General features: G+C 42.1%; 1 protein-coding gene across 1 annotated transcript in view; it reads right to left on the bottom strand.

The window, feature by feature from the left end:
* The window catches only part of ADAMTS14 (ADAM metallopeptidase with thrombospondin type 1 motif 14), a 266,445-nt gene that overhangs the window by 143,606 nt on the left and 96,917 nt on the right, over nt 1-25,922 (bottom strand). Inside the window, exons 5-6 of the mRNA XM_077259155.1 lie at nt 9,194-9,277; nt 738-894 (exon numbers count right to left, since the gene is read on the bottom strand). Coding sequence (XP_077115270.1) covers nt 738-894; nt 9,194-9,277 — 241 coding nt within the window. The remainder of the gene's footprint in view (nt 1-737; nt 895-9,193; nt 9,278-25,922) is intronic.

The following is a 25,922-nucleotide window of genomic DNA, read 5'->3' as shown; positions in this document are numbered from 1 at the left end:
AAGAGACCACTACAAAATGTTCAGTTTGTCTGATTTTTCTCTTTATATGTATATTTTTGAGTAAAATGTAAATTGTTCTTTTAGTCTATAAACTTCTGACAACATGCCTCATAATTTCCAAGCAATACATTTTGTATTTTTTTCTGACAAAGAAAAGTGGTCAAAATGCAAAAAAAAAACAATGCTTTCAGACCTCAAATAATGCAAAGAAAACAAGTTCATAATAACTTAGAGACAACAATACTAATGTTTTTAACTCAGGAAGAGTTCAGAAATCAATATTTTGTGGAATAACCATGATTTTTAATCACAGCTTTCATTCGTCTTGGCACGCTTTCCACCAGTCTTTCACTCTACTTCTGGTGCAAAAATGTAAGCAGTTCTTCTTTGTTTGATGGCTTGTGACTATCCATCATCCTCTTGATTACATTCCAGAGGTTTCCAATGGGGTTCAGGTTTGGAGATTGGGCTGCCCATTACAGGGTTTTGATGTGGTGGTCTCTTTGCTGGTAGATCCCCAGTGAACTGAGAACCTCTATCAACATCGACACCTGTGAATTGTAAATTCTCTAAGCTACATTTTGAGAATATCAGAACAGTGACTACTACTATTGACAATGCTTATGCATTGCACTACAAACTACAAGCTCACTTATTATAGGAGGAAAATAATTTTTGCAGTCATTACCAACCAGCTCAATGCACATACCTGGTTGACATCATACAATATACAGTACCTTGCATACCTGCAGGACCAAAATCTTGCCTGGTGAGAAACACAGCATGATCGTGGTGTTCTGAATGATCTGGATCAGAACGCTGCTGTGAATGGGCCCAGCGACACACTTGTTCAAGACTCCTAGATGGATTTCCCCGTTCTATAAGACTAATTGACTAAAAATGAAAGAGGCAAATGTCAGCAAATATTTCAGAATTCGTGCAAAATGCATAAATAGTTTATGAAATTATGTACTTTTTTGTTTTAATAGTTAACACTTCAAAAAAATTGTAAAGTCCAGCACACATTCCATTGATTATACTCTTCAACATTATTAGGCTGCCTGTTATGAATTCCGTTCTCGAACTCCCTCCTGTGGTCATGAATGGTACTTCGGTGAGTTCTGTCCGTGGACTCCCTCTGGTGGCTGTGAGTGGAGCTGCTGGTTCTGAGATTCCTTCTCCAGCTGCCCTCGTTTGGGGCTAGGCTGATTCTCTATTTAACTTCACTCAGATCGTTACTCCATGCCAGCTGTCAATGTTCTAGTACTGGTTCAGATCTCTCCTGGATCTTTCTGAGGACCTGTCAGGAGGGAGTTCAAGAACGGAATTCACAACAGCTGCCGTCACACTAGCAGTATTTGGTCAGTATTTTTACATCAGTATTTGTACGCCAAAACCAGGAGTGGAACAAATAGAGGAAAAGTATAACAGAAACATATGCACCACTTCTGCATTTATCACCCACTCCTGGTTTTGGCTTACAAATACTGATGTAAAATACTGAACAAATACTGCTAGTGTGATGGAAGCATTACACTGGGGAAAAAAGTATTTAGTCAGGGACCAATTGTGCAAGGTCTCCCACTTAAAAAGACGAGAGAGGCCTGTAATTGACATCATAGGTAGACCACAACTATGAGAGTCAAAATGAGGAAACAAATCCATAAAATAACCTTGTCTGATTTGGCACGATTTATTTTGCAAAATATGGTGGAAAATAAGTATCTGGTCACCTTAAACATGCAAGATTTCTGTCTCTCACAGACCTGTAACTTCTTCTTTAAGAGGCACCTCTGTCCTTCATTACCTGTAGTATTGGCACCTGTTTGAACTTGTTGTCAGTATAAAAGATACCTGTCCACAACCTCAAACAGTCACACTCCAAACTCCACTCTGGTGAAGACCAAAGAGCTGTCGAAGGACACCAGAAACAAAATTGTAGCCCTGCACCAGGCTGGGAAGACTGAATCTGCAATAGGCAAGCAGCTCGGTGTGATGAAATCAATTTCGGGAGTAATAATAAGAAAATGGAAGACATACAAGACCACTGATAATCTCCCTCAATCAGGGACTCCACACAAGATCTCATCCCGCAGAGTCAAAACGATCACAAGAACTGTGAGCAAAAATCCCAGAACCACACAGAGGGACCTAGTGAATGACCTGCATAGAGCTGGGACCACCGTAACAAAGGCTACCATCAGTAACGCACTAAATTGCCAGGGACTCAGATCCTGCAGAGCCAGATGTGTCCCCCTGCTCAAGCTAGTACATGTCTGGGCCCATCTGAAGTTTGCTAGACAGCATTTGGATTATCCAGAAGAGTATTGGGAGAATGTCATATGGTCTAATGAAACCAAGGTAGAACTGTTTGGTAGAAAGAAAACTGTTTGGAGGAAACAGAATGCTGAGTTGCATCCAAAGAACACCATACCTACTGTGAAGCATGGGGGTGGCAACATCATGCTTTGGGGCTGGACGACTGATCCGCGTACATGAAAGAATGAATGGGGCCATGTATCGTGAGATTTTGAGTGCAAACCTCTTTCCATCAGCAAGGGCATTGAAGATGAAACAAGGATGGGTCTTTCAGCATGATAATGATCCTAAGCACACCACCAGAGTAATGAAGGAGTGGCTTCGTAAGAAGCATATGAAGGTCCTGGCATGGCCTAGCCACTCTCCAGATCTCAACTCCATAGAAAACCACTGGAGGGAGTTGAAAGTCCATGTTGCCCAACGACAGGCCCAAAACATCATTGCTCTAGAGGAGATCTGCCTGGAGGAATGGGCCAACATACCACCAACAGCGTGTACCAACCTTGTGAAGACTTACAGAAAACGTTTGACCTTTGTCATTGCCAACAAAGGATATATTACAAAATATTGATATGAACTTTTGTTAATGACCAAATACTTATTTTCCACCATAATTTGCAAAATAAATCTTGCCAATTACAGGCCTCTCTCATCTTTTTAAGTGGGAGAACTTGCACAATTGGTGGCTGACTAAATACTTTTTTCCTCACTGTATATGATCATGTTCATACACAGCATACTCTACTACTTTGCTATAAGATCACGTCCATACACATTATGCTCTACTACTTTATTCTATGATCATGTTCATACACAACATTCTCTACTACTATATTATATGTTCATACACAACATTCTCTACTATGTTATTATATGATCATGATTATATACAGCATACACTATTACTTTATTATAAGATCATGCTCATACACAGCATACTCTACTACTTTACTATATGATAATGTTCATACACAGCATACTCTATTACTTTATTATACGATCATGTTCATACACAGCATACACTCCTACTTTACTATATGATCATGCTCATACACAGCATACTCTACTACTTTACTATATGATAATGTTCATACACAGCATACTCTACTACTTTACTATATGATAATGTTCATACACAGCATACTCTATTACTTTATTATACGATCATGTTCATACACAGCATACACTACTATTTTTTTTATATGATCATGTCCATACACAGCATACTCTACTACTTTACTATATGATCATGTTCATACACAGCATACTCTATTACTTTATTATATGATCATGTCCATACACCGCATGCACTACTCTTTTATTATATGATCATATTCATGCACAGCATACTCTACTACTTTATTACATAATGTAAAATGTTGGTCATTAAATTGTCTGTAAATGGCCCTATAAAACCATCCTAGATTGATAGGCAGCAATAATTGCATCTTTACTGATGTCTTACCACCTTGAAATCATGTTAACACACAACTGAAGGATCAGGACAAGCAAAATGTCAAAATGTATGCTTTTCCAAAGACAGTTACACTTGGAAATTAATCTAGGACATTTGGTGAGCAGCATCTGGCTGTTAGCTATCCTGTTAATTACTGTGGAAGAGGAAGGGTGTACTTAATTCACACTGCTTCTTCATTTTGGCATAGTTTTTGTTAAAAAAACAATGACAGTGTAATTTGTCATGCGTTGTTGTTTGAGGTTACATTTACCTATTTTTAAGACCTTCTTGTTTATTATGCCCTGATATATTAAGACATACAATTGAAACTGGGGGTGTACTTTTTTTTTTCTCATGGCTGTATATATCTCACCTATGGACTCTTTTCATTTGTTTCCACCTAGTTCTGAAAGAACAAATTTGTGTACCTTTTCTTTTGCACACATAAATGAGTACAGGGTGATTATAAAATATTAATCGGGATTAGCATTCATCTTACTGCAAAGATATAAATTTCACCCGCTTGTAATAATAATGTATCGAAAGGACACATCTCAGAATTTATAACTCGCTTGTGCAGACTCGATTGTCACTCACTGGGTGGCAGAGCGGCATCAGATCCCAAAATGGCGACTAAGCAAGAGAAAGTGTTTTGTGTTTTAGAGCAGGGGTCCCCCACCACCGGTCCACTGGGGGCGTGTCATGGGGGCGTGTCAAGAAGCATAACGCGAAACGGCGGTGTCAGGGTGAGAGCACCAGGAAGCAGGGACCTTTTGCATTCAGCACTTTACAGGTTTTTCACTACTTATAACGTCATGAGACACATAGCAGCCCTTCATTGGCACCTATCATGTTTATTAAGATCTGTCTGAAGCCCATGCACAGTTCATGGTAAATGTTAATATTTGCAATATGCACTATGCACTTTATTTGTAATTCATGAATTAGAACTGACTTTATGTCAAATATTCGTTGCATGGGGGGTCTTTTTCTTATTCCTAGTAGTGCAACTTCCTTTATGCAGACTAATATTATTGTGTCCCAATGCTACCGCACTCCTCGTATGTTCCTTAACTTGATTTCACTGTATTTTATTATATTTTATTTCATGTCAATAATAGAAATTCAATTTTTTACCATATAACATATGTTGCAATTTGTCGTCATGCCTCTGTACCTATATTGAGGTTGTGTTTGTAGATAAGGGGGATTATATGTGTGGGACCATCTTGCTATACATGGGGGATTATATGTGTGGTGCTATATATGAGGGATTATACATTATGTGTGGACCATCTTGCTATATTTGGGGGATTAAATGTGTGGGACCATCTTGTTATACATTGGGGATTATATGTGTGGTACACCGTTTGAATATTTGTCACATTTTCTTACACCATGATTAAAAAATACAGTACATTTTTTTCTAAGTGCTCAATGCTCCATTTCCTTGTAGGTTCCAATCATCATCAGCAGTGAGTGTCATCAGTAGCAGTAGCCATCTTTCAGCGTTAGGGGCCCACTACGCCTCCGCCTCAAACCCTTGTAAAATGAGTAAAAAACAAACATTGCTACAGAGCTTCTTTGAAAAGGGAGAAAGACCCAATGATGAGACAGATGAAGACTCCATGACTTCTAAAAAAGAGAAAGCTGCATTTAAAAGAAAATGCAATGAGTCCTACTTAAATTATGGGTTCATCGCAACAGGCGATTCACAGGCCCCAAGCCCACTCTGTGTGTTATGTGGCGACCGTCTATCCAACGAGGCCATGAAGCCTTCAAAACTGGTTTGCCACTTACAGACCAAGCACCCTGCATCAAAAGACAAGCCTTTGGAGTTTTTTTTAAATAAAAAAGCATGAACACGAAGGACAGAAGAAATTATTGAAGGCCACCACATCAACAAATGTGTCTGCACTGATAGCATCATTCCTGGTGGCTAACTGCATGGCTAAGAAGCCCTTCACTATTGGTGAAGAGGTGATCCTGCCTGCCGCTAAGGAAATTTACCATGAACTTTTTGGACAGGCTGCAGTTAAAACCAGTGTGGCACAGGTTCCTCTTTCAGCAAGCACTGTCACTAGATGAATTAATGAAATAGCAGAAGACATCGAGGTACAATTGTTAGAGAGGATTAATACGTCACAATGGTACGCAATCCAGGTTGATGAGTCTACTGATGTTGACAACAAAGCAATGATGCTTGTTTATGTGCGATATATTTTTCAGGAGGATGTGCATGAGGATATGTTATGCGCATTATTGTTAGCAGCCAACACCACAGGTGCAGAACTATTCAAGTCTTTGATGATTACGTATCAGGAAAATTAAACTGGTCATTTTGTGTAGGTATATGCATGGACGGAGCAGCTGCCATGACTGGACGGTTTTCTGGTTTAACTACTCGGGTCAAACAGGTTGCATCTGAATGTGAGTCTACGAACTGTGTAATCCATAGAGAAATGCTGGCAAGCCGAAAAATGTCACCTGAACTTAACAGCGTTTTGCAAGATCTGATTAAAGTTATTAATCCCATTAAAGCAAACGCCCTTAACTCACGTCTGTTTGAGCAGCTCTGTGAGGAGATGGATGCGGAGTACAAGCGTCTTCTCTTACACACAGAAGTCAGATGGCTTTCTAAAGGTAGAGCACTGGCCAGAGTTTTTGAATTACGAGAACCGCTTCATAGATTTCTTTCAGAAAAAGAATCGCCACTTGCAGCACATTTCAGAAGTAAGGAATGGGTCACAAAACTTGCTTACTTATGTGACATATTCAACTTGTTGAACGATTTAATCTGTCACTTCAGGGCAGAATGACAACTGCCTTCAAGTTGGCAGATAAAGTTGCTGCATTCAAAGCCAAACTAGAAGTGTGGGACGGTGAGTGAGAACAGGGATATTTGATATGCTTCAAATATTAGCAGGGATTTTCGAAGAGACTGAGCCTGAACCTTCATTCTCCCAGCAGGTGCATGATCATCTATCTCAGCTTTCAGTACAGTTTGAGCATTACTTTCCAACCACAAAATTTCCACGAACTAGGAAGGAATGGATTTGCAACCCATTTGTGAACAAGCCAGTTGAATCGACCTTGTCCTAGCTTGAAGAAGACCAACTCCTTGAGATTGCAAATGATGGTAGCCTTAAAAGTATGTTTGAGATGTTAAATCTCCCAACGTTCTGGATTAAAGTCAAGGCAGAATATCCTGAGATCGCCACAAAAGCACTGAAAACTCTGCTTCCTTTTCCAACATCTTATCTGTGTGAAACTGAATTTTCTGCAAAGAAAGCAGCAAAAACGACATTACGGAGTAGACTGGACATAAGGAACACACTTCGGGTGTCACTGTCTCCCATCACCACTAGATGGGACCGTCTTGTTGCAGGAAAGCAAGCCCAGTGCTCCCACTGATCCAGGGAAACAAGCCTGGTGCTCCCACTCATTCTAAACCTATGGAGAGTTGAGTCACATTCACATTATAAATGTTATAATTAAATGATAAGTATGCACTAAACTAAACTCCAACCTCCTCCATATCCCCGCCCCCATATGACCAAAGCCCCACCCCTGTCCCATCCCGCGCTGCCGAGCCATGGAAAAATAGTCTTACTTGAAGCTGGTCCCTGATGGAAAAAAAGATGTGGACCACTGTTTTAGAGTATGGGAAGCGTAAATCAATTGTTACTGTGCAACTAGGGTTCCGAAGACAGTATGAAAGTGACATGTACCTGGTCACCAGAGCATTCAGCGGTGGCATCGACAATTTAAGGACACAGGATGCTGGTGTTCATAAAAGTCCCAGATGACCAAGTTTTACAGGCAAAACAGTGGACAGAGTTAGAGAGACTTTTGCATGTGGCCCACAGAAATCAACACAATGCGCAAGTTTTGAACTTGCCATTCCTCAGCCGACTATTTTGAAGATTCTCCGATGGCGACTGCACCAGAAACCATATCGCATACAGCTATTTCCACATTTATGCATCCACTACGAATTCTGTGCACTTTTTCAGGCAACCTTTTAAGATGACAAATTTTCTTCCAGGCTAGTGTTCAATGACGAGGGAACCTTCCACTTAAGTGTAAAGGTGAACTGTCAAAATGTCCGAATATGGGGAACGCAAAATCTCAATGTCACTGTCGAAATTGAAAGAAATTCTGTGAAAGGTAATGTTTTCTGTGCAATCTCGAAAACAAAGGTGTACAGGCCCTTTTTTTGCTGAAAATACAGTGGTGGGTCCACTGTAACTCGATATGTTACAGTTATGGTTGTCTCCACTACTGACAATTGATTTAAGAGACTTCATTTCCAACAAGACGGAGCTCCACATCACTGGCATTCAGAGGTGCGTCACTATCTCAACGAGGAACTCCCAAACTGGTGGATTGATGCTGTACTGGTGTTGACTTGAAACTTTCTAAGCACCACAGGTCTCCCGATATAACAGTGTGTGACTTCTTCCTTGGGGGGTATGTCAAAGACATTGTCTACATGCCGCCTTTGCCAGCAACACTGGATGAGCTCCAGAACCGCTCTAATGATCATTGACCGGGACATGCTGCAGTGTGTTTGGGTCAAACTGGATTTCTGCATAGATGTGTCATGTGACAAAAGGAAAACACGTAAAACATTTGTAAAAATTATGTGCTAAACTTGGAGAGGTTATGTTCATTATCATGTGCCATTTACTATAGAACATGTAATACATTTTGAAATATATCTCTTTGAAACCCTATGAATATTTTTAATCACCCTGTAGTTCGTTAATATATTTTTCTGCAAAACATTTTCTACTATTAAATAGCATTATTTGGTGTGCATATATATTAGCATTTATTTTTTATTTATTTTTTTTATGGGAAATGGGGGTAAGGTGATGCAAATAACAGAGCAATTCTGCCATAGTTTTATTTGTTTAATAAGGAGTTTGAATAATGTAATGAATGATAATATTTTTATGATATTTTTGTTTGTTTTAATTTGACTAAACTTTACATAATTTTTGTTTGTAACATTAACAGATTTTAACTTTTTTACTACTATGCTACATATGGCAGCCATGAGCTCTTCTTCAACTTTCAACCCTTGTGAGCCTCCTTCTCTTGTTTTGATCAATTGCTGTGGAAGATTGGCATGAACTCAACTTTTTTGTTTGCATCTTTTGTGTATGTATCACTATACTGTACAGTTACAACCCTGTTTTTTAAGGGCAAAATTCCAGCACTGCAAATGTTTCGCATGTGGCTCCAAGTGAGTAAAAAGTGAAATATGTTGAAGAAAAATATTTCATACATTTCTCTGTTAGTTTCAATAAAATTATTTCCATTTTCCAATAGTCCAGAACATTTTACATATGTACTGTATGGCCAACTGAAAAGCACTTAGATCTTAACATCATATTCTTGAATTCTTACCTGTCTGTATCCTACCATGATCATCCGAACCAGCACTATGTTAATATGGACCCCCAGCGATTCATCATGGTAAATTTCATCAACCTGAAAGAGAATACCTAATTTATATATTTACAGTATAAGTTTAATATATCTAATAAATTAACCGAAAATTCCTTAAAGTCCCAAAAATACTAAGTATATGAATTAAAAAACTATATTACTGCATGACATGTTTCATTATAAATGCAAAAGAAACCTATTAACTCTTTCATTTTGTGATGGTACGGAAAGCCGATACCTATTATCCTACTATCCATAAATACCACATAAATATGCTACACAGTAGTATCACAAATCCCTGTCTTTCTTTCTCTCTATCTCTATAATATATATATATATATATATATATATATATATATATATATATATATATATATATATATATATATATATATATATATATATATATATATATGCATGCAAACCACAGTAATTAAAATGGACTGGAGTGATATGTGTCAAACATTTTTTTTGGTAAAGGTTTGATTTCATGAGTCAAGCTACAATTTCTGTATAAGCTAAGTTTTTGGGGATGAATAAAAAGTTTTCTCTTGAGCAGCTCAGAGCTACGCATACTCTTTACTTGCGAGTTTCAGGCAGGGCTGGCACTGCTCCTTGACTGACAGTTCTGATGAGCAGCAGAATTGTAGTATTACTGAAATTAGGGTACCGTTACACAAAACGATTTACCAACGATCACGACCAGCGATACGACCTGGCCGTGATCGTTGGTAGGTCGTTGTGTGGTCGCTGGAGAGCTGTCACACAGACAGCTCTCCAGCGACCAACGATGCTGAAGTCCCCGGGTAACCAGGGTAAACATCGGGTTACTAAGCGCAGGGCCGCGCTTAGTAACCCGATGTTTACCCTGGTTACCATCGTAAATGTAAAAAAAAAAAAACAGTACATACTCACATTCCGGTGTCCGTCAGGTCCCTCGCCGTCCGCTTCCCGCACTGACTGAGTGCCGTCCGTAAAGTGAAAGCAGAGCACAGCGGTGACGTCACTGCTGTGCTCTGCTTTTACTTTACGGCCGGCAGTCAGTCAGTGCGGGAAGCGGACGGCGAGGGACCTGACGGACACCGGAATGTGAGTATGTACTGTTTGTTTGTTTTTACATTTATGATGGTAACCAGGGTAAACATCGGGTTACTAAGCGCGGCCCTGCGCTTAGTAACCCGATGTTTACCCTGGTTACAAGCGAACGCATCGCTGGATCGGTGTCACACACACCGATCCAGCGATGACAGCGGGAGATCCAGCAACAAAATAAAGTTCCAAACGATCTGCTACGACGTACGATTCTCAGCGGGGTCCCTGATCGCTGCTGCGTGTCAGACACAGCGATATCGTATGGATATCGCTGTAACGTCACGGACCGTGCCGTCGTAGCGACAAAAGTGCCACTGTGAGACGGTACCCTTATAAAGCTCAGCACATGCTTTGCTGTCACATATTCAGTTATCAGTGGTTTGTTCTGAGTTTACACTGCTATCTCTGTATTTACATATAAAGATATAACAGGGCATTTGAATGAGCTCAGTGAGAGCTGTGATTAAGAGAACTGCTCTAAAAGCAGTTATCATGGGGGCAGGTGATTTTGCAAGATTTATAACAGCAGTGTCACAGGCTTACTGCGACAGAAAGGGGCCAGAAGACTGCAGTGTCTGATGCCACATACTCCTGCACTTATCAGAAGCACTTCACCATCATATTAAACAGTGCAGGTTTCTGTTAGCAGTGCAGGGGTTAATCTGTTCAGCTGAGAGCTCCTGGAGCTTTCCTGTTTTGATGATCTCAGCTGTTCAGTGTTGGCCATTCCCCTCTGCTACATATCCTCACCAGGGTTAGTTTCATACTGCCTGGTTCCAGAAGTTGGAGGTGTTGGTTGATTGTGGAGGCATTTGGAGCACTGTTCAGAAGACTGCTGCTTGGTGATTTGTCTGTGTTTGCATCCTCATCCTCTCCTATTTGATTTTTCCTTCCTTTACTTCCCAGTGTTCCACTCTGTTGTTGTGTGTGATTGGTATTTTCATTTATTCCTGTATGTCTTCCCTTGTTAGTCTTGTTTGCGTATTTTTATAAACTACAATTGCCCACTTCTCTTGGTGGGGTAAGGGATAGAGAATGGCTGATTTTGAAGCTCAGCAATGCATGTGGCTCCAGCATCTTCACCATAAGAAGTAAACCGGGGAGCAGGGATAGCTAGGACGCCCCTAGCTTTAGGGATAGGGAAGGAGCCCCTAGCCCCGGGATATCCTGAAACAGTTCCAAGACAAGCATCTTATCAGGAGCTGAGAAGGATGGAGGTGAGCTGATAACTGCTGTACTGAAATAAACTGGCTGGAGAGAGCTGACTGGTACGTTAGAATTTAACCCATCTCCTGGAATATATCTAGTGCGCACAGGTGGCCAGGGTCTGTGCAGGCACTGGAGGCCAAGCTTCATGGAAACCAGCTGTACACTATCTATGTAAGTTAAAAACTCTCATTGCAAGAGAATGACAGCAGGTAGAAAAAAACAACAAGGAATTTGCAAATTTGCTTATTTTTATGCTATCTAATTTAAACAATTTAATAATTTGAGAATACTCCTTTAAAAAAGAAAGAGAACTTAAGCATTGGCACCAATCTTTAAAAAAAGGCACAAATACTAAAGAGCAAATTAATATATAGAGAATCAACAATGGTGAATTGGGGTTGAAGAATTTACAAAACCAGCTCTTCAGATATACCAGAGACCCATCCAGATCTGCCTGCCATATGTGGGGATATAGAGGGTAGAAGCAACTTGTTTGCATGGTTACTCTGGTTTTTATTTATCATTAGTGATTGTTGTGCACAGGGAACTCACACAATAGTGTTCATTGCCACTTAAATTTCTGTCTTACTGTAATATTGGTTGTCACAATATGACAACCAATGCCATTTTATGACTATAGTCTGTTGTTTAGGCCACTCTGCTATAAAATTCATTTATACACCTGTAGGAGTACTTCATTTACTATTGGTTTCTATGGGTTTTACTACGTAATAAAGACAATATATATATATGTGATACATTCTAGCCGGCATTTATTTATTTGGTGTTTGGTACTGAAAGAGTTGAAACCCATGAACTGTGAAGAAGAGAGGATAACTAGCATTATAGAATCCCCTTTCTTCCGGATCAAGGTATCATATATCCCACTGACTTTGCTTTTTCATTCCTAGAACATAGTTCCAATTGTGCTCCTGGTGGATGAAGGATGGAGCTGCTTTGAGAGATGTTAACGCCAAATAAAGAACCGTATATCAGAGGACAGACTGTTTGAAGAGTCTCCATAGATACATAAATATACAAACTTTCTGACCTTCCCCTTTTTACCACTTGTTTTAACAGAGTTCTGAAAACTTTACTGAGGCTTAGGTGAAGCATTAATAGAAGCAAGATAGAACTGTCTGGTGGTATATCATATTAAGCTAGAAATAAGCTATTTACAGTACTACCAGCTCACTGCAGAAAGCTGCCACGAGATACAAAAAACTAAAAAAAAAAACTTATCTCAATAAAGGCTTAACACTGGTGCATCTAAATCTGTTGACTTTCAGATATTTTACACTTGCAATAAATCTCTAAATTTTACTAGTAATGGGAATATACTGTACATAAAACTAATTTTCCATCTTAAAAACAGCTACTCACCTACTGTACTCTTTGTAGACTCAGTTGTCAACAACTGAACACAGCAGGCCCAGACCTCAAGCTTCTTTTTCGTTTAAAGGGAATCTGGCACCAGGTTTTGCTGCCCTGTCTGCACATAGCATGATATAGGGGTTGCTCTAAATAACCCAGTCCACACCAGTGATTGGCAGCTTCCTGTGTACATTGTGCATAGACAGAAAGCTGCCAATCGGTGGTGGGGGTGAGGTTATTCAAAACACGTGGTTATGAAGGACTACATGGAAGCTGGTTTACTACTCCTAGAGTGATAATCTCCTGCTGACAAAACTGTGATTTTATCAAAACTACATCAAGCAACTAAGTATATAGGAGCCAACCTTACTTTAACACCAAGAAGGGAAAACGGATGGGGATTCACAGGCAAGAACTGGGTCAGAAAGGTGAGACGCTGTGGTAGCAGGTGGTACATCCGAGGGGTAAGGTTTCAAGGAACTGTGACTAATGAAAACCACTGTGCAATATCTGTGACTGAACGGAACTTGTTGAGTAAAGTTAATATGTTGAAAATAGACAATGAGTCTGTCAATGTGTGGTGGCATCCGTAACCGGGATCGCAGGATGAGAGATAATCTCCAAACCCAAACTGTTAACCGGTAGGCTGAAAGACCTCTATAGAAATGCAAGTCAATGACCTTCAGGGTGCGATCATTGGAAGTGAGCACACAGCGCTTTCTGCAGCAGCAAATCCAGGCTGGGATAGTGGCAGAGAAATTGCTGTACCACTGGGTTGAAGACGTGAGCCATGGAAGGCATGTGTGTGAGTTTTCCCTGGAGCAGAGCCGCCACCAGGTTTGCAACATTATGGCACATGGTCTTCCATGGTTCCAGATTTAGTGAACACAGCTATTGCTCTAACTCGGCCTGGATAGCTGTCCACAACTCTTGTGACTGCGATCTCCAAAGCATATAATTTAAACACTGCCTGATTGCAGTGAGCCATGGCTCTGCAGTACGGAGGTGGAGGGGATTCTCTTTGCACTGTTGGAATGCATGTCCCATTAAGGGCGCAGTTGGAGGCCCTAGAGGAGGTGGAGGAGCCAGAAACAGTGGGGGAAGTGTTTGATACAGATGTTTGTCCTGTAAGCCTTGGGGATTCCAAGACTTGTGGAGCAGCCCCTTGACTGCCTGCCCCAACAGCCACCAGAGACACTGAGTGCCCAGTCAGCAAGTACATTAGCAGCCACCATAGGACAGTGTGAAAAGGGTGAATAACCAAATAACAAAAAGTGCTTGATACACACTAGGTTGCAGCATCTGTCTATCTAAGCCTCCTGATGAGCCACATTGGTGAAACGCGTTGAGGCATTTGTCTATGAATACATCAGAAATGATAAGTACCCCGTTGTTATAACTGATATATATACATATCGCAGGATGGGATCACAGTTGTGCATCAGTATTGTACCCATGTAGCCTGCCTGAATTGTAAGGTGTTTGGCCATAATACTTGGGGCCATTTGATGTGATACCTTTTTTAGGGATTAGTGTATTCTGTAGGGCTTGCTTTTAGGGTAAGCTGACGTTGAGTGGGGGCGCCATATCTGCTGAACAGTAGGGTGCCAACCCCCACAGACAGGCAGGAGGCATATCAGCAGGGAGCAGTTATAGAGAGGTACCTAGTGTGTATCAAGCACTTTTTGCACTTTTTGTTATTTGGCTATTCACCCTTTTCACACTGTCCTATGGTTGCCGCTAATGTACTAGGATATCGATTGGCAAACATTTTTCATTTTTTCCTGTCATGTCAGAATGGTGGTTTAAATGCATCACATTATTTATAGTTGACATACAGGAGTCATAGGGACAGCCACCGTTGAGCGGGGGCGCCTATCTTGTATATATATGTGTAGGGTGCCAACCTCCGCTGCAAGACAGGGCAATCTAGTATTAACAGTGTGAGGGGCAGTCTCAGCCTAGCACGGTTGTTTGCATGTTGATTGTTTGTCTAAAGTTTTAAAATGATAAATAAAGATTTGGTTTTATCTATGATCTGATAAGATACAAGGTTTCTTTTGGTTTTGTTTAGTCTTTTCACACCAAGTGGGACCAACAACCTCATTGTCATCCTGTCTGTTCTCCCAATCCTTGCCCTAAGAGTCACCAGACTCCTCTTCCTGTCCTGACACCACAGTAAAAATTCAACATGAAAAAATTTTGGGCATAGGTGCAGATTTCCTTCTCTGGATTCTGTGAATCTTTGGAGCAGATCTCTGATGCCCATGGAATAGAATGTGTGAACAACCCTGCAGACTGGCCCATCTGTGGTTCCCCACAGTCAGTTGAGTGGTTGGAAATTTGTGATGCAGGGGAAACAAGGGTGACTGGGGTGCCAACTCTGAGGATTGTACTGTGCGTGGTGTTAGGGTGGAGGAAGAAAAGGAGATGCCACTTCATGCAGTGTTTGCCATCCACTGAAGCACGCTTCTTCTGAGCCTCATGTACAAGGTGTACCGCTATGTGGCTACCAAAGAAAGAGTCGAGTAGCCCATCCAGATAACAGATGTTGTCAGCTGTCTTTGAATAGGATGAGATGGTATTTGTTCAGTTGAGCTTTCATTAACACCTAACCCATGTACACGTACAATACCAAGCCTATTCCCCCTTCCACCATGACCTCGCCTTTTCCCACTCATGTTGTATGCACCCTTTCCCTGCTGTTTCACAACCTTAGGCCCACAGCTGTCATTCACCTGTCACTAAAGGAACAATCATTTATTTTCTTAGATAGTATTCCTTAACAACACCCCTTAGACCTAATGATTTAGATTAGCAAATGGGGCCTCCTGATTCCTCAGTGCAACATAGTTTTAGCCCAAACTATTTGGATTATCAAATAGGGTCTCCTGGCTGAACCCCTATATTAGGACTAACAATTTTGTTGAGCAAATGGGTCTCCTGATTCCTCACTGCAACACAGTTTTAGCCCAAATGATTTGGAATAGCAAATGAGGCCTCCTGACTGCAACACAGTTTTAGCACAACCTAGTTAGATGCTGGAAGATCGATTTTACACAGGACAGTATCCTATCTAATTAAATGACAAATTCACTTGCAGCAGGAGCAGCCTCTCTAGCTGTTACACTGAGAAAATGGTGCCAGCAAAACAATATGGCAGCTTTTTATATGGAGAGGGACATGTGACTTCGGTAGCCAATCACAGAAAACCTTGTGTCATGACGTTGTTGATGGTGTCTGTGACCTGATTGGCAGCCAGAATGTACACGCTTCAAGCTATTACATAAAAAAAGAAATAAAAATTATACTCCGCCACTTCTCTGACCTAAACATACCCCCTCCTCTCATAAAACACCTCCCTCCGCTTATCATACAGCACCACTATCCTAGATCAATTGAAAACAAAAGCATTAGTGGAAACGCTATCATTTACCGATCTTTGACTGAAATTTGACGACTTTGAGGAAAATTGCTCGGAAAACCGAACACAAATCTGAATGTGCTACGTTCATGCCGAATTTGAGATTGGCGAACGTTTACGAACAAGTTCGCTCATCTCAATTCTTAATGCTGTGTAAAAAGGGCATGTTCTTTCAATTTATGCAACGTGCATGGGATTTATAGATATCTCATGCCCCCTGTTCTTTCTTATTAAGTGTAATCTGACCTGTTGTGGGTGTTTGAAATCTGCAACATGTCAATTTTTCTTGCATGGGCAATTTTTTCATAACCTAATCCTGCTGTACTCTTCTCTATAACTTTATCCCTGACTTGTCTGGTGTGTTCCTTGGTTTTCATGATGCTGTTTGATCCCTAATGTTCTCAAAGAAACTTCTGAGGCCTTCCCAGATCAACTGTAGTTGCAGTATACGGACAATAAATTACACACAGGTTTACTCAATTTACTAATCATGTGACTTCTGGATACAACTGTTCACTCAGGATTTTATTCAGGGGCGTCAGGCTACAGGAGGCTGAATACAAGTGCATGTCACAAATTTCAGATTTATGTTTTTAAAATAATTAGAAAGCCATGTATCATTAACTTCCTTTACACTTTACAAATACATGTTACTTTGTGTTGATATATCACCTAAAATCCCAATAAAATCATTGCGGGAGCAGCGTGAAAATATGTGGCAAATGTTAAGGGGTACGGATACTTTTTCAAGGCACCATATGTGTGACTGCTGTCTAAATAAATGACTGACTCTCTATAGAGCCATAGAACATTACTTGGAATATAAGCCAACCCAATGACACCCATCTGTAGCCAGCACTTTTTGGAGAATCCACTACAAATTTAGTTTTAAGTGTTTCTTTAACAAGTTCTTGAACTAGATTGTATTAGCATTTGATCTGGAGTTATATCTTATTTCACATAATAAAACAGTGTAGATAAATAAAAGAGAGATTTCAAACATTTCCGTTTAAAAGATTTTCATAACAAAAAGGGGACTGCTTAGATGGTTACATTTAGATATATGGTACTTAAACCTTTTTATTTCTCATCTTAGAAGTCTTACATACAAATAGAAATAATAACAACCTTTCTCCCTCATTTTATTAATGGAGTCGACATTCAGTAGCTAGCTATTATCGCATAACAGTAGTTCTCAGATTTTACTCTGCAAATAAAAAAATTATTCGCCTGACAGGTAACTACTCACAACTTAATATATTCAGACATGTCAATAGAGTGTCACGTCACTATCGCTGCCGCACTCCTCTGTTATGATCCTTAGTGGTTGAGGATCACAAATTACTCCAGCTAAGTAACAAACATAGGACAAGCTCTAGGGAGGTGGCAAACTGGACTGACCGCAAATCTGAACCTATCCAAACACACTAGAAGTAGCCGGTGAACGTGCCTAAAAATCCTAGACGTCTCGAGCCAGCCTGAGGAACTAACTACCCCTAGAGAGAAAGAAAAGACCTCTCTTGCCTCCAGAGAAATAATCCCCAAAGATATAGAAGCCCCCAACAGATAATAACGGTGAGGTAAGAGGAAGGCACATACACAGGGGTGAAAGCAGATTCAGCAAATGAGGCCCACTAATACTAGATAGCAGAAAATAGAAAAGGGAATCTATGCGGTCAGTAAAAAACCCTTACAAAATATCCACTCTGAGATTTCAAGAACCCCCACACCAACTAACGGTGTGGGGGGAAGAAACTCAGTCCCCTAGAGCAACCAGCAAGCGAGGAAATCACATTTTAGCGAGCTGGACTAAAAACATAATGAACACTGATAATCAAAAAATGATCAAACAAAAACTTAGCTTGTCTTGGAGAGACTGGGAGCAAGGTAGACACAAGGAATCTGAAGAGCACTGAATACATTGATAGCAGGCAAGGAACTGAGTCTCCAGGTGAGCTAAATATGAAACCAACCAAGGATAACGAACCAGCTGATGCAGCCAACCTGCAGAAAGACAACACTACACAGTACCACTTGTGACCACTAGAGGGAGCCCAAAAATAGAATTCACAACACTCCTCCCCCTGTTATACTTACCTGTCCTCGGCGTCCCGGCATGTGTCCCTCCTCTCCTGCTTCTTCCTCTGCTGTCCGTCAGGTGCACACGCATGCCAGGTTCAGCTCTGCGCGTGCGCACTACTAACTTACCTGTCGGCGCTTTTCTTCTTCCTCTCTTTCACCCTGGAGGACTGTCACCCGGAAGTGCTGCATTATGCCGGTATATTAATCTGTTTCCGTCCTCTCTTCCTTGCCTGGTGATCATTTGTGTCTTCGAATGCTCTTCGCCGCATGCTAACCTTGGTGTTCTCCTGTGCCTAACCTTGCTTCTTCTTTGGTTTCTTCCAGCGTCAGTTCCCGTCCTTCTGCAGCTTCGTGTCTCTTCGTTACCCTGCAGGTTCTGTGTCTCAGCCCTTCTCGCCACTCCGGTGTCTCCTCCGTTTCCTCTGGTTCCTCGCCTCCATTTTGTCTCTTTGTTTGTCTTGGTCCTCCAGCTTCCGTGGCGATAGTCCTTCACGGGCCTGCCCCTAACTCTCCCTGTATAGGGGGCGGTCCATCTGGTCAGCTCATCCGTGAGGGGATCGTCGTCACGGTCCGGAGGGTCCACTATTTCATTCTCTCTTGTAGAATACTCAGAGAGGTACAGAAACTTGGCTCCATAGACATTGTTGGATATCTCTCCAGGAACTTGACTGCAGAATGAGATATGGTATGTAGTGAAATGTCAACATAGGGGAAGTCAGTAACCATTCCTTGAAAGAATATTTATGTTTTGCTGAGTATGCATCTTGAATTGATTTCACAACCAGTGAATAAATCGTCCAGCCTCTAAATGCTGTTATTTAGGTCTGCAAGGATAAAGTTGCTTGAAAAGTAAGAGGTGATTTTTTTATATACTTTCAATAGCTGAAGTCATTAAAAATCTAAAAAAAATTCCATCACCTAGTTTTTTCACAAACACTAACTCCGTAGGCTTTTTCTTGCATCATACTTTGACACCTTTGCATGACCTTTGGTGGATGATTTTTCTGTCATTAGATTGGTTAGAAACTTTTTTTCATGTTACAGAAGCAGAGAAAAAGAACTCTTGCCATACTTTTATCAACACGGTGCTCTAGTGTATTGCAGTGATGTTCCTAGGCTGATGGAAAAATGTAATATTAAGCGCAATGTGAGTAAGTGGAGACTCTTTATTGATTCATTCAAAAAAAGTCTGAAAGTTTTGCTACTGCCAATGGCAGCAAGTATGATTCAGTGCATGTAGGACATTCTGTGCACTTTAAGGAAAGCTATGACAATTTAGACTTTATTCAGAAGAAACTTAACTACGAGAATCAAGAATGTTCAATATCTGGTGATGATCTCAAAGTTATCTCTTTGCTCTTTGGGCAGCAAGGAGGATATACAAAGTACCCATGCTTTTTGTGTGAATGGGACAACTGAGATAGGACTCATCACTAGAGCCAAAAAAGTTGGCCAACGAGAACATCTTCACAACCTGGACTCATAGCTGTAGAAAATTTAGTTGATTGAACTAAAGTTCTCCTGCCACCACTTCACATTAAGCTTGGACTGATGAAGCAGTTTGTGAAAGCTCTACCAAAAGATGGAGAGACATTTAAGTATCTGTGTACCAAGTGTCAGGGACTGTCCCGAAGCAAAACTGAAGGAAGGCATTTTTGTGGGTCAGGATACTCGGAAACCCATGAAGCATGACGTGTTCAAAACAAAAATGAAAGCTGTTGCGAAAAGGGCTTGGGATTCTTTTAAAGAAGTTGTGAAGATCCAAAATAATAATGAACTTACATTTTTTTTTTTTTTTTTTAAATGTAAGTTCATAACAGAGAACATGCTGAAACGTTTCAAAGTCTTGAGTTGTCTGATGAATTTGAAGTTACATTTTTTACATTCCCATTTGGACTACTTTCCTGAAAACCTTGGTGCTTTTAGCGAAGAGAAAGGGGAAAGATTTCATCAGGATACCAAGGTAGATGGAACATGATGGGGGAACTACTGCTGGATGCTTCACAGGGAAGATCTTCAAGCTTTCCATAAGAGAAAAAGTATCAAGCTTTGAAGAGGAAAGGAAAGGACGCAATAATTAATTTCCAATAGAGTTGCAGAATGAATGTTTAATACATTTTTATAGTGTACATTTTTGGCTACAGTAAAGATTTTCCTTGTTCATCTTGCTTGTACGCAATTTCAAGTTTTGTGCAAAATCTATACTTAATGGTTAAAAATAGAAGTGTTTTTTTTTTAAATCAGGACATAAGAATATGTATGAATCAGTAATTGGATTTTAAACAGTTTTAATAAACCCAAATGTTGCATACCTGTATTATTAAAGGTGTTGCCGGGCTGAAATGAAAGCTCTGCAGTCACTCTCTGTGTCCGAAGACTGCCAAATCCTGACAGTATGCAATCTGTACACTGTCACAATTCCCCTATATTACCCTTCCAGTTGGTCGATTTGCATACCTGTGGTCATGACATGAGCCAATTAGTCTCAAACCGCTAATCTCAATTTTCTTCTATTGATCCGGGTAAGTCTAGTCAGCACATGAACGCACCTATGCCAATAGCATATATGTGGTCTTGTGACTGCCCATCCACATGGGGAATACATGGGAATTATGACAGTGTGTCAAACGCTCACTGTCGCGATTTAGCAGTATGTTGTCATATAGAGTGATGGTCAGGCTTTACATTTCAGCCTGGAAAACTCCATTAAGGATCAATGTTTGACATTATGAGAAAGCAATATGTAAAATAAGACTGCTCCACTGGCTGCCCCAGTTCAGTGTGAAAGGTGGGTTATAAGGTGGCCTGTAAGGTGTTTAGAACCTTTACACTCCTCACTATTCAACTATACAATTGTTATATATATATATATATATATATATATATATATATATATATATATATATATATATATATATAATATAATGCTGGAGTGTCACCCTGTCCCATCACTTCATATACTGTGCAAGCGCCTGCCAGCGTTACATTATAGCCACAGTGTCCGTCTTAAAGAAAAACTGGAGCCGGAAAGCGTCTCCATTTTTTCCAAAAATTCGGCCACAGACACCACTTAAGAGGCATCAATTTTGCCAGAGTTTTTTAAAACGGTTGGTGAGGTGATTTTCAAAAATCATCAAGCTTTTAGTCTCCCCAAGATGACACAGGGGTAGAAAAGTCCTTGTGGATCCAGGATTTGTTTATCTTGATGAATGTTAGTCTGTCTACATTGTCACTGGACAGCCACGTGCGCTTATCTGTCAGCACACCATCAGCAGCGCTGAACACACGTTCAGAGAGAACGCTGGCTGCGGGGCACGACAAGATCTCCAAGGCGTGAGTGGCGAGCTCAGGCCATTTTTTAAGATTGGAAGATACTCTTGTACCATCCTCTCTAGGCGTTGGCTGTGCGTCAGACTTCTTGTCTCCTGTGGCCTTGCAAAGGATGGTCTAAAAAAATCTTGAAACGATTGGAAAAAATTGCTGTTACCACCAGATACGATGTTACTGTTACGGTTTGAGTGATGACTCGATAGTCCCACGGTTGGCAAGTTAGAACTCAGAGATTCACTACGTGCACCACTGGTGTTTTGTGGAAAAGCAGATGTTAGATTCTGTAACAGTCTCTGCTGATACTCCTGCATGCATGAATCCCTTTCTATGGCAGGAATTATTTTACCAAATTTGCTTTTGTACCAGGGATCTAAATGTGTGGCAACCCAGTAGTCGGCATTACTTCGGATTCTGACAATCCGAGGGTCATGTTGCAGGTAGTGCAGCAAGAAGGCACTCATGTGTCTTGCGCATCCAGGAGGACCAAGTCCTTGTTGTCTTGGTGGTGGCGAGGTGAGAATCATGCTTCCATCGTCTTTCCTCTCCCCCCAACCTCGCACAACAGAAATTTGATCAAGGTCTCCCTCATCTGATGAGTCTTCCATGCCCAGCGCCAGTACGTCCTCCACTTCTTCCTCACCTCCTGCACCTTCCTCAACAGTTTGGCTGCTACCATGCACCCTTGGTAATCCCTCTCCCCCAGCCTCCAATGCCAGCCGCCTTGATGCTGCCAACCTTCTTGACCTTGGAGATATGATCCCTTCCGCATACGAGTCCTGTTCCTCCTCCTCCTCTTGTTCCACCACCTGAATCCGAACACTGTGTAAGGTGTGCTCCAGCATGTAAATCACCGGAATTGCTATTTCAAAACTGTGCAGAAGGGTGCATAGGTCCCTGATCTGAGACCACTCCTGCAGCGTGATTTGCCCCACCTCTTGATCTCGTTGGCCCAGGCTATACGTCATAACGTATTGCACCAGGGCTCGTCGGTGCTGCCACAGTCGCTGCAACATGTGAAGAGTTGAATTCCACCGTGTGGGCACATCGCATTTCAGCCGGTGAACTGGCAGGCCCAATGACTTCTGTAGAGATGCAAGTCGTCGAGCTGCGGGATGCGAACGGCGGAAGTGAGCACACAGCGACCGTGCCCTCTGCAGAAGCCCATCTAGTCCGGGATAGTGGGATAAAAATTGCTGGACAACCAGGTTCAAAACGTGAGCCATACAAGGCATGTGTGTGACATTGCCCCGGCAAAGGGCCGCACCCAGGTTTGCAGCATTGTCGCACACGGCCTTCCCTGGCTGCAGGTTGAGTGGAGACAACCATTGATGGAACTCGGTCTCCAGAGCTGACCACAACTAATCAGCTGTGTGACTCAAATTTCCCAGACATTTCAATGTAAACACTGCCTGATGCCGTTGAGCCCTGGTGACAGCATAGTGAGGAGGTGTGCAGGATTCCTTCTGCGCAGTTACAACGCGGGTGGCATTACCAGACAGGCTTTGGGTGCAGGTGGAGGACCGAGAGGAGGTTGAGGAGGCAGAAGCAGTGGAGGAACTTCTAGATACAGAGGATCGACGAGCAACTCGTGGGAACGGCAAGACTTGGACAGCAGCCCCTTCTCCTGATGTCGCCGTAGTTACCCAGTGCCCAGTCACCGACATGTAACGCCCCTGTCCATGTCTACTCATCCAAGTGTCTGTGGTGAAATGCACCCTGTCACACACAGAGTTTCTCAAGGAAGCGGTGATGTTGTGTGCGACATGCTGGTGTAGCGCAGGCACAGCTTTCTTTGAGAAGTAGTGGCGACTGGGCATCTGGTACTGGGGCACTGCGACGGACATAAGGTCTCGAAAATCCTCTGTGTCCACCAGGCGGAAAGGCAGCATTTCTGTAGCCAACAGCTTGCAGATGGAGAAATTCAACCTCTTAGCTTTGTCATGGCTAGGAGGAAATGGTCTTTTACTTATCCACATCTGAGGGACTGAGGGCTGGCTGCCGTGCTTAGACGCAGTTGAGTAGGGTGTCCCCGGCAAACTGCTGGTCTGTGAGGAAGGTGCAGGCGGAGATGTTATGTTGCCTTGATCAAAATGTGGTGTCGATGTCGGAGAGCGCTCAACACCAGCAGGTGTTTCCACTTGCAAATGTCCTGACGACCTGCAAATCACACTGGCTGTTGCGGGTAAAGAAGTGGAAGGTCTGCTTCCAAAACCATGTGCAACTGCTGTCCCCACAGTCACAGAGGATGAAGAGGATGCGGATGCACTTGATGGGGCAGACGGTGGTTGACCCAGCCCACTAGGCCGCATTGTAGCACAGTGAGCTTCCCACTGCAACTTATGCCTCATATCCTTGTGACGGTTCATGCATGAAGTACTCAAGCTAGTGATTTTTTAACCTCTACTGAGATTTTGTTGACAAATCTTACAGACAACATGAGTTGGGTCATCCTTTGCGATGTCAAAAAATGCCCAGGCTATGCAAGGCTTAGAGCCCATGCGACCTGAAGAGCCACCACGACTTCTGGTCTGAGGCACAATTGGGGTTGAGGATGCAGTTGTTGACGTGCTTCCAGTACTCCGTCTCTGTCCAGGAATGCGTACCGTTACCTCGTCATCAGACTCGTCACTAGCATCCTCCTCCACCTCCTCTGCTGACCTCATGGACTGACGGACAGGGGGTTGACAGTAAGTGGGGTCTACAACCTCGTCATCATCATCCTGTGTGTTCTCCCACCCGTCGTCCTCAGAGCCAACCTCTTCCTGCCCCGACCGAAAAGTCAAGTTTTCGTTCCAATCAGGTATCTCAGTCTCATCATCATCTTCCTCATTGTATCCACCAACAGGAGTTACAGTTTGGGAACGAGGGTCTACATTATGCTCAGAACCTTCTTCATCTGGGCCTGGATCTGACTCACAAAGATTCTGGACATCAGTGCAGATCATTTCCTCGTCTGGATTCACAGAAGCTCTGGAGCAGACCTCTGATTCCCAGGCTATAGTATGCGTAAACAGCTCTACAGATTCAACCATGTGTGCTACCCCATGCTCAGACGGGCAGCTGGAGACTTGGGAGCTGTAAGGAAGCAAGTGCGATTGGGGTGACAACTCTGAGGACTGGAGTAGTTGTGATGTTGAAGTTGACATGGAGGAGAGCCCACTTGAACAAGCACTTGATATCCATTCAAGCACCTGCTGTTTTTGTGCCTCATCTGGAATTTTTGGCGATGCTTGTAGCGATGGTCGTAAGAAAGGGATCATATCAGATTGACCACGAAAAGAAGTAAACATCTTACTTTGGCTGGAAGATGGTCTTTCTTCTGCAGATGTTACTTTTGCTTTACCACCTACCCCACGGACAAAACCTTTTTTTCCCTTTCCAACACGCCTATTCCCCTTTCCACCAGCAGCAGGCCTTTTGCCACTCATTTTAGTGCTTAATTTGCAACTCTGTATCTGGAGTTGTTGGCACAACAAGTGATGGATGAAAACCGAGCAGAACTGAGTGGCCAAACTGTGGTACTAGGCCCAAAACTATCAACTGGATTAGATGCAGTGAAAATAGAGATACACAGGCGGTGTAGCTAGCTTCACAGCTGGGCTACTCTGCTGACGTGCAGACAATGTTACTAGGCCCCAAACTATCAACTGAATTAGATGCAGTGAAAATAGAGATACACAGGCGCTGTAGCTAGCTTCACAGCTGGGCTACTCTGCTGACGTGCAGACAATGTTACTAGGCCCCAAACTATCAACTGGATTAGATGCAGTGAAAATAGAGATACACAGGCGGTATAGTTTGTTTCACAGGCGGGCTACTCTGCTGACGTGCAGACACTGCTACTAAGCCCAAAACCCCAAAACGATTTACTGGGTTAGATGCAGTAAAAATTGAGATACACAGGCGGTGTAGCTAGCTTCACAGGCGGGCTACTCTGCTGACGTGCAGACACTGCTACTAAGCCCAAAACCCCAAAACGATTTACTGGGTTAGATGCAGTAAAAATTGAGATACACAGGCAGTGTAGATAGCTTCACAGGCGGGCTACTCAGATGACTATCAGACAATGCTACTAGCCCAAAAGGATTGGCTGAGCTAGATTACACCAAATGCTGTGACTAATGCTTGCACAGCACTGGCTCAGACCTGCCTGGCAAACAGTGCTATGAACTGCTG

This window comes from Ranitomeya variabilis, chromosome 4 (assembly GCF_051348905.1).
Source record: "Ranitomeya variabilis isolate aRanVar5 chromosome 4, aRanVar5.hap1, whole genome shotgun sequence".
NCBI lineage: Eukaryota > Metazoa > Chordata > Amphibia > Anura > Dendrobatidae > Ranitomeya > Ranitomeya variabilis.
The sequence above is the reverse complement of the archived record's forward strand: the minus strand, read 5'-3'. Positions and strand labels throughout refer to the sequence as shown.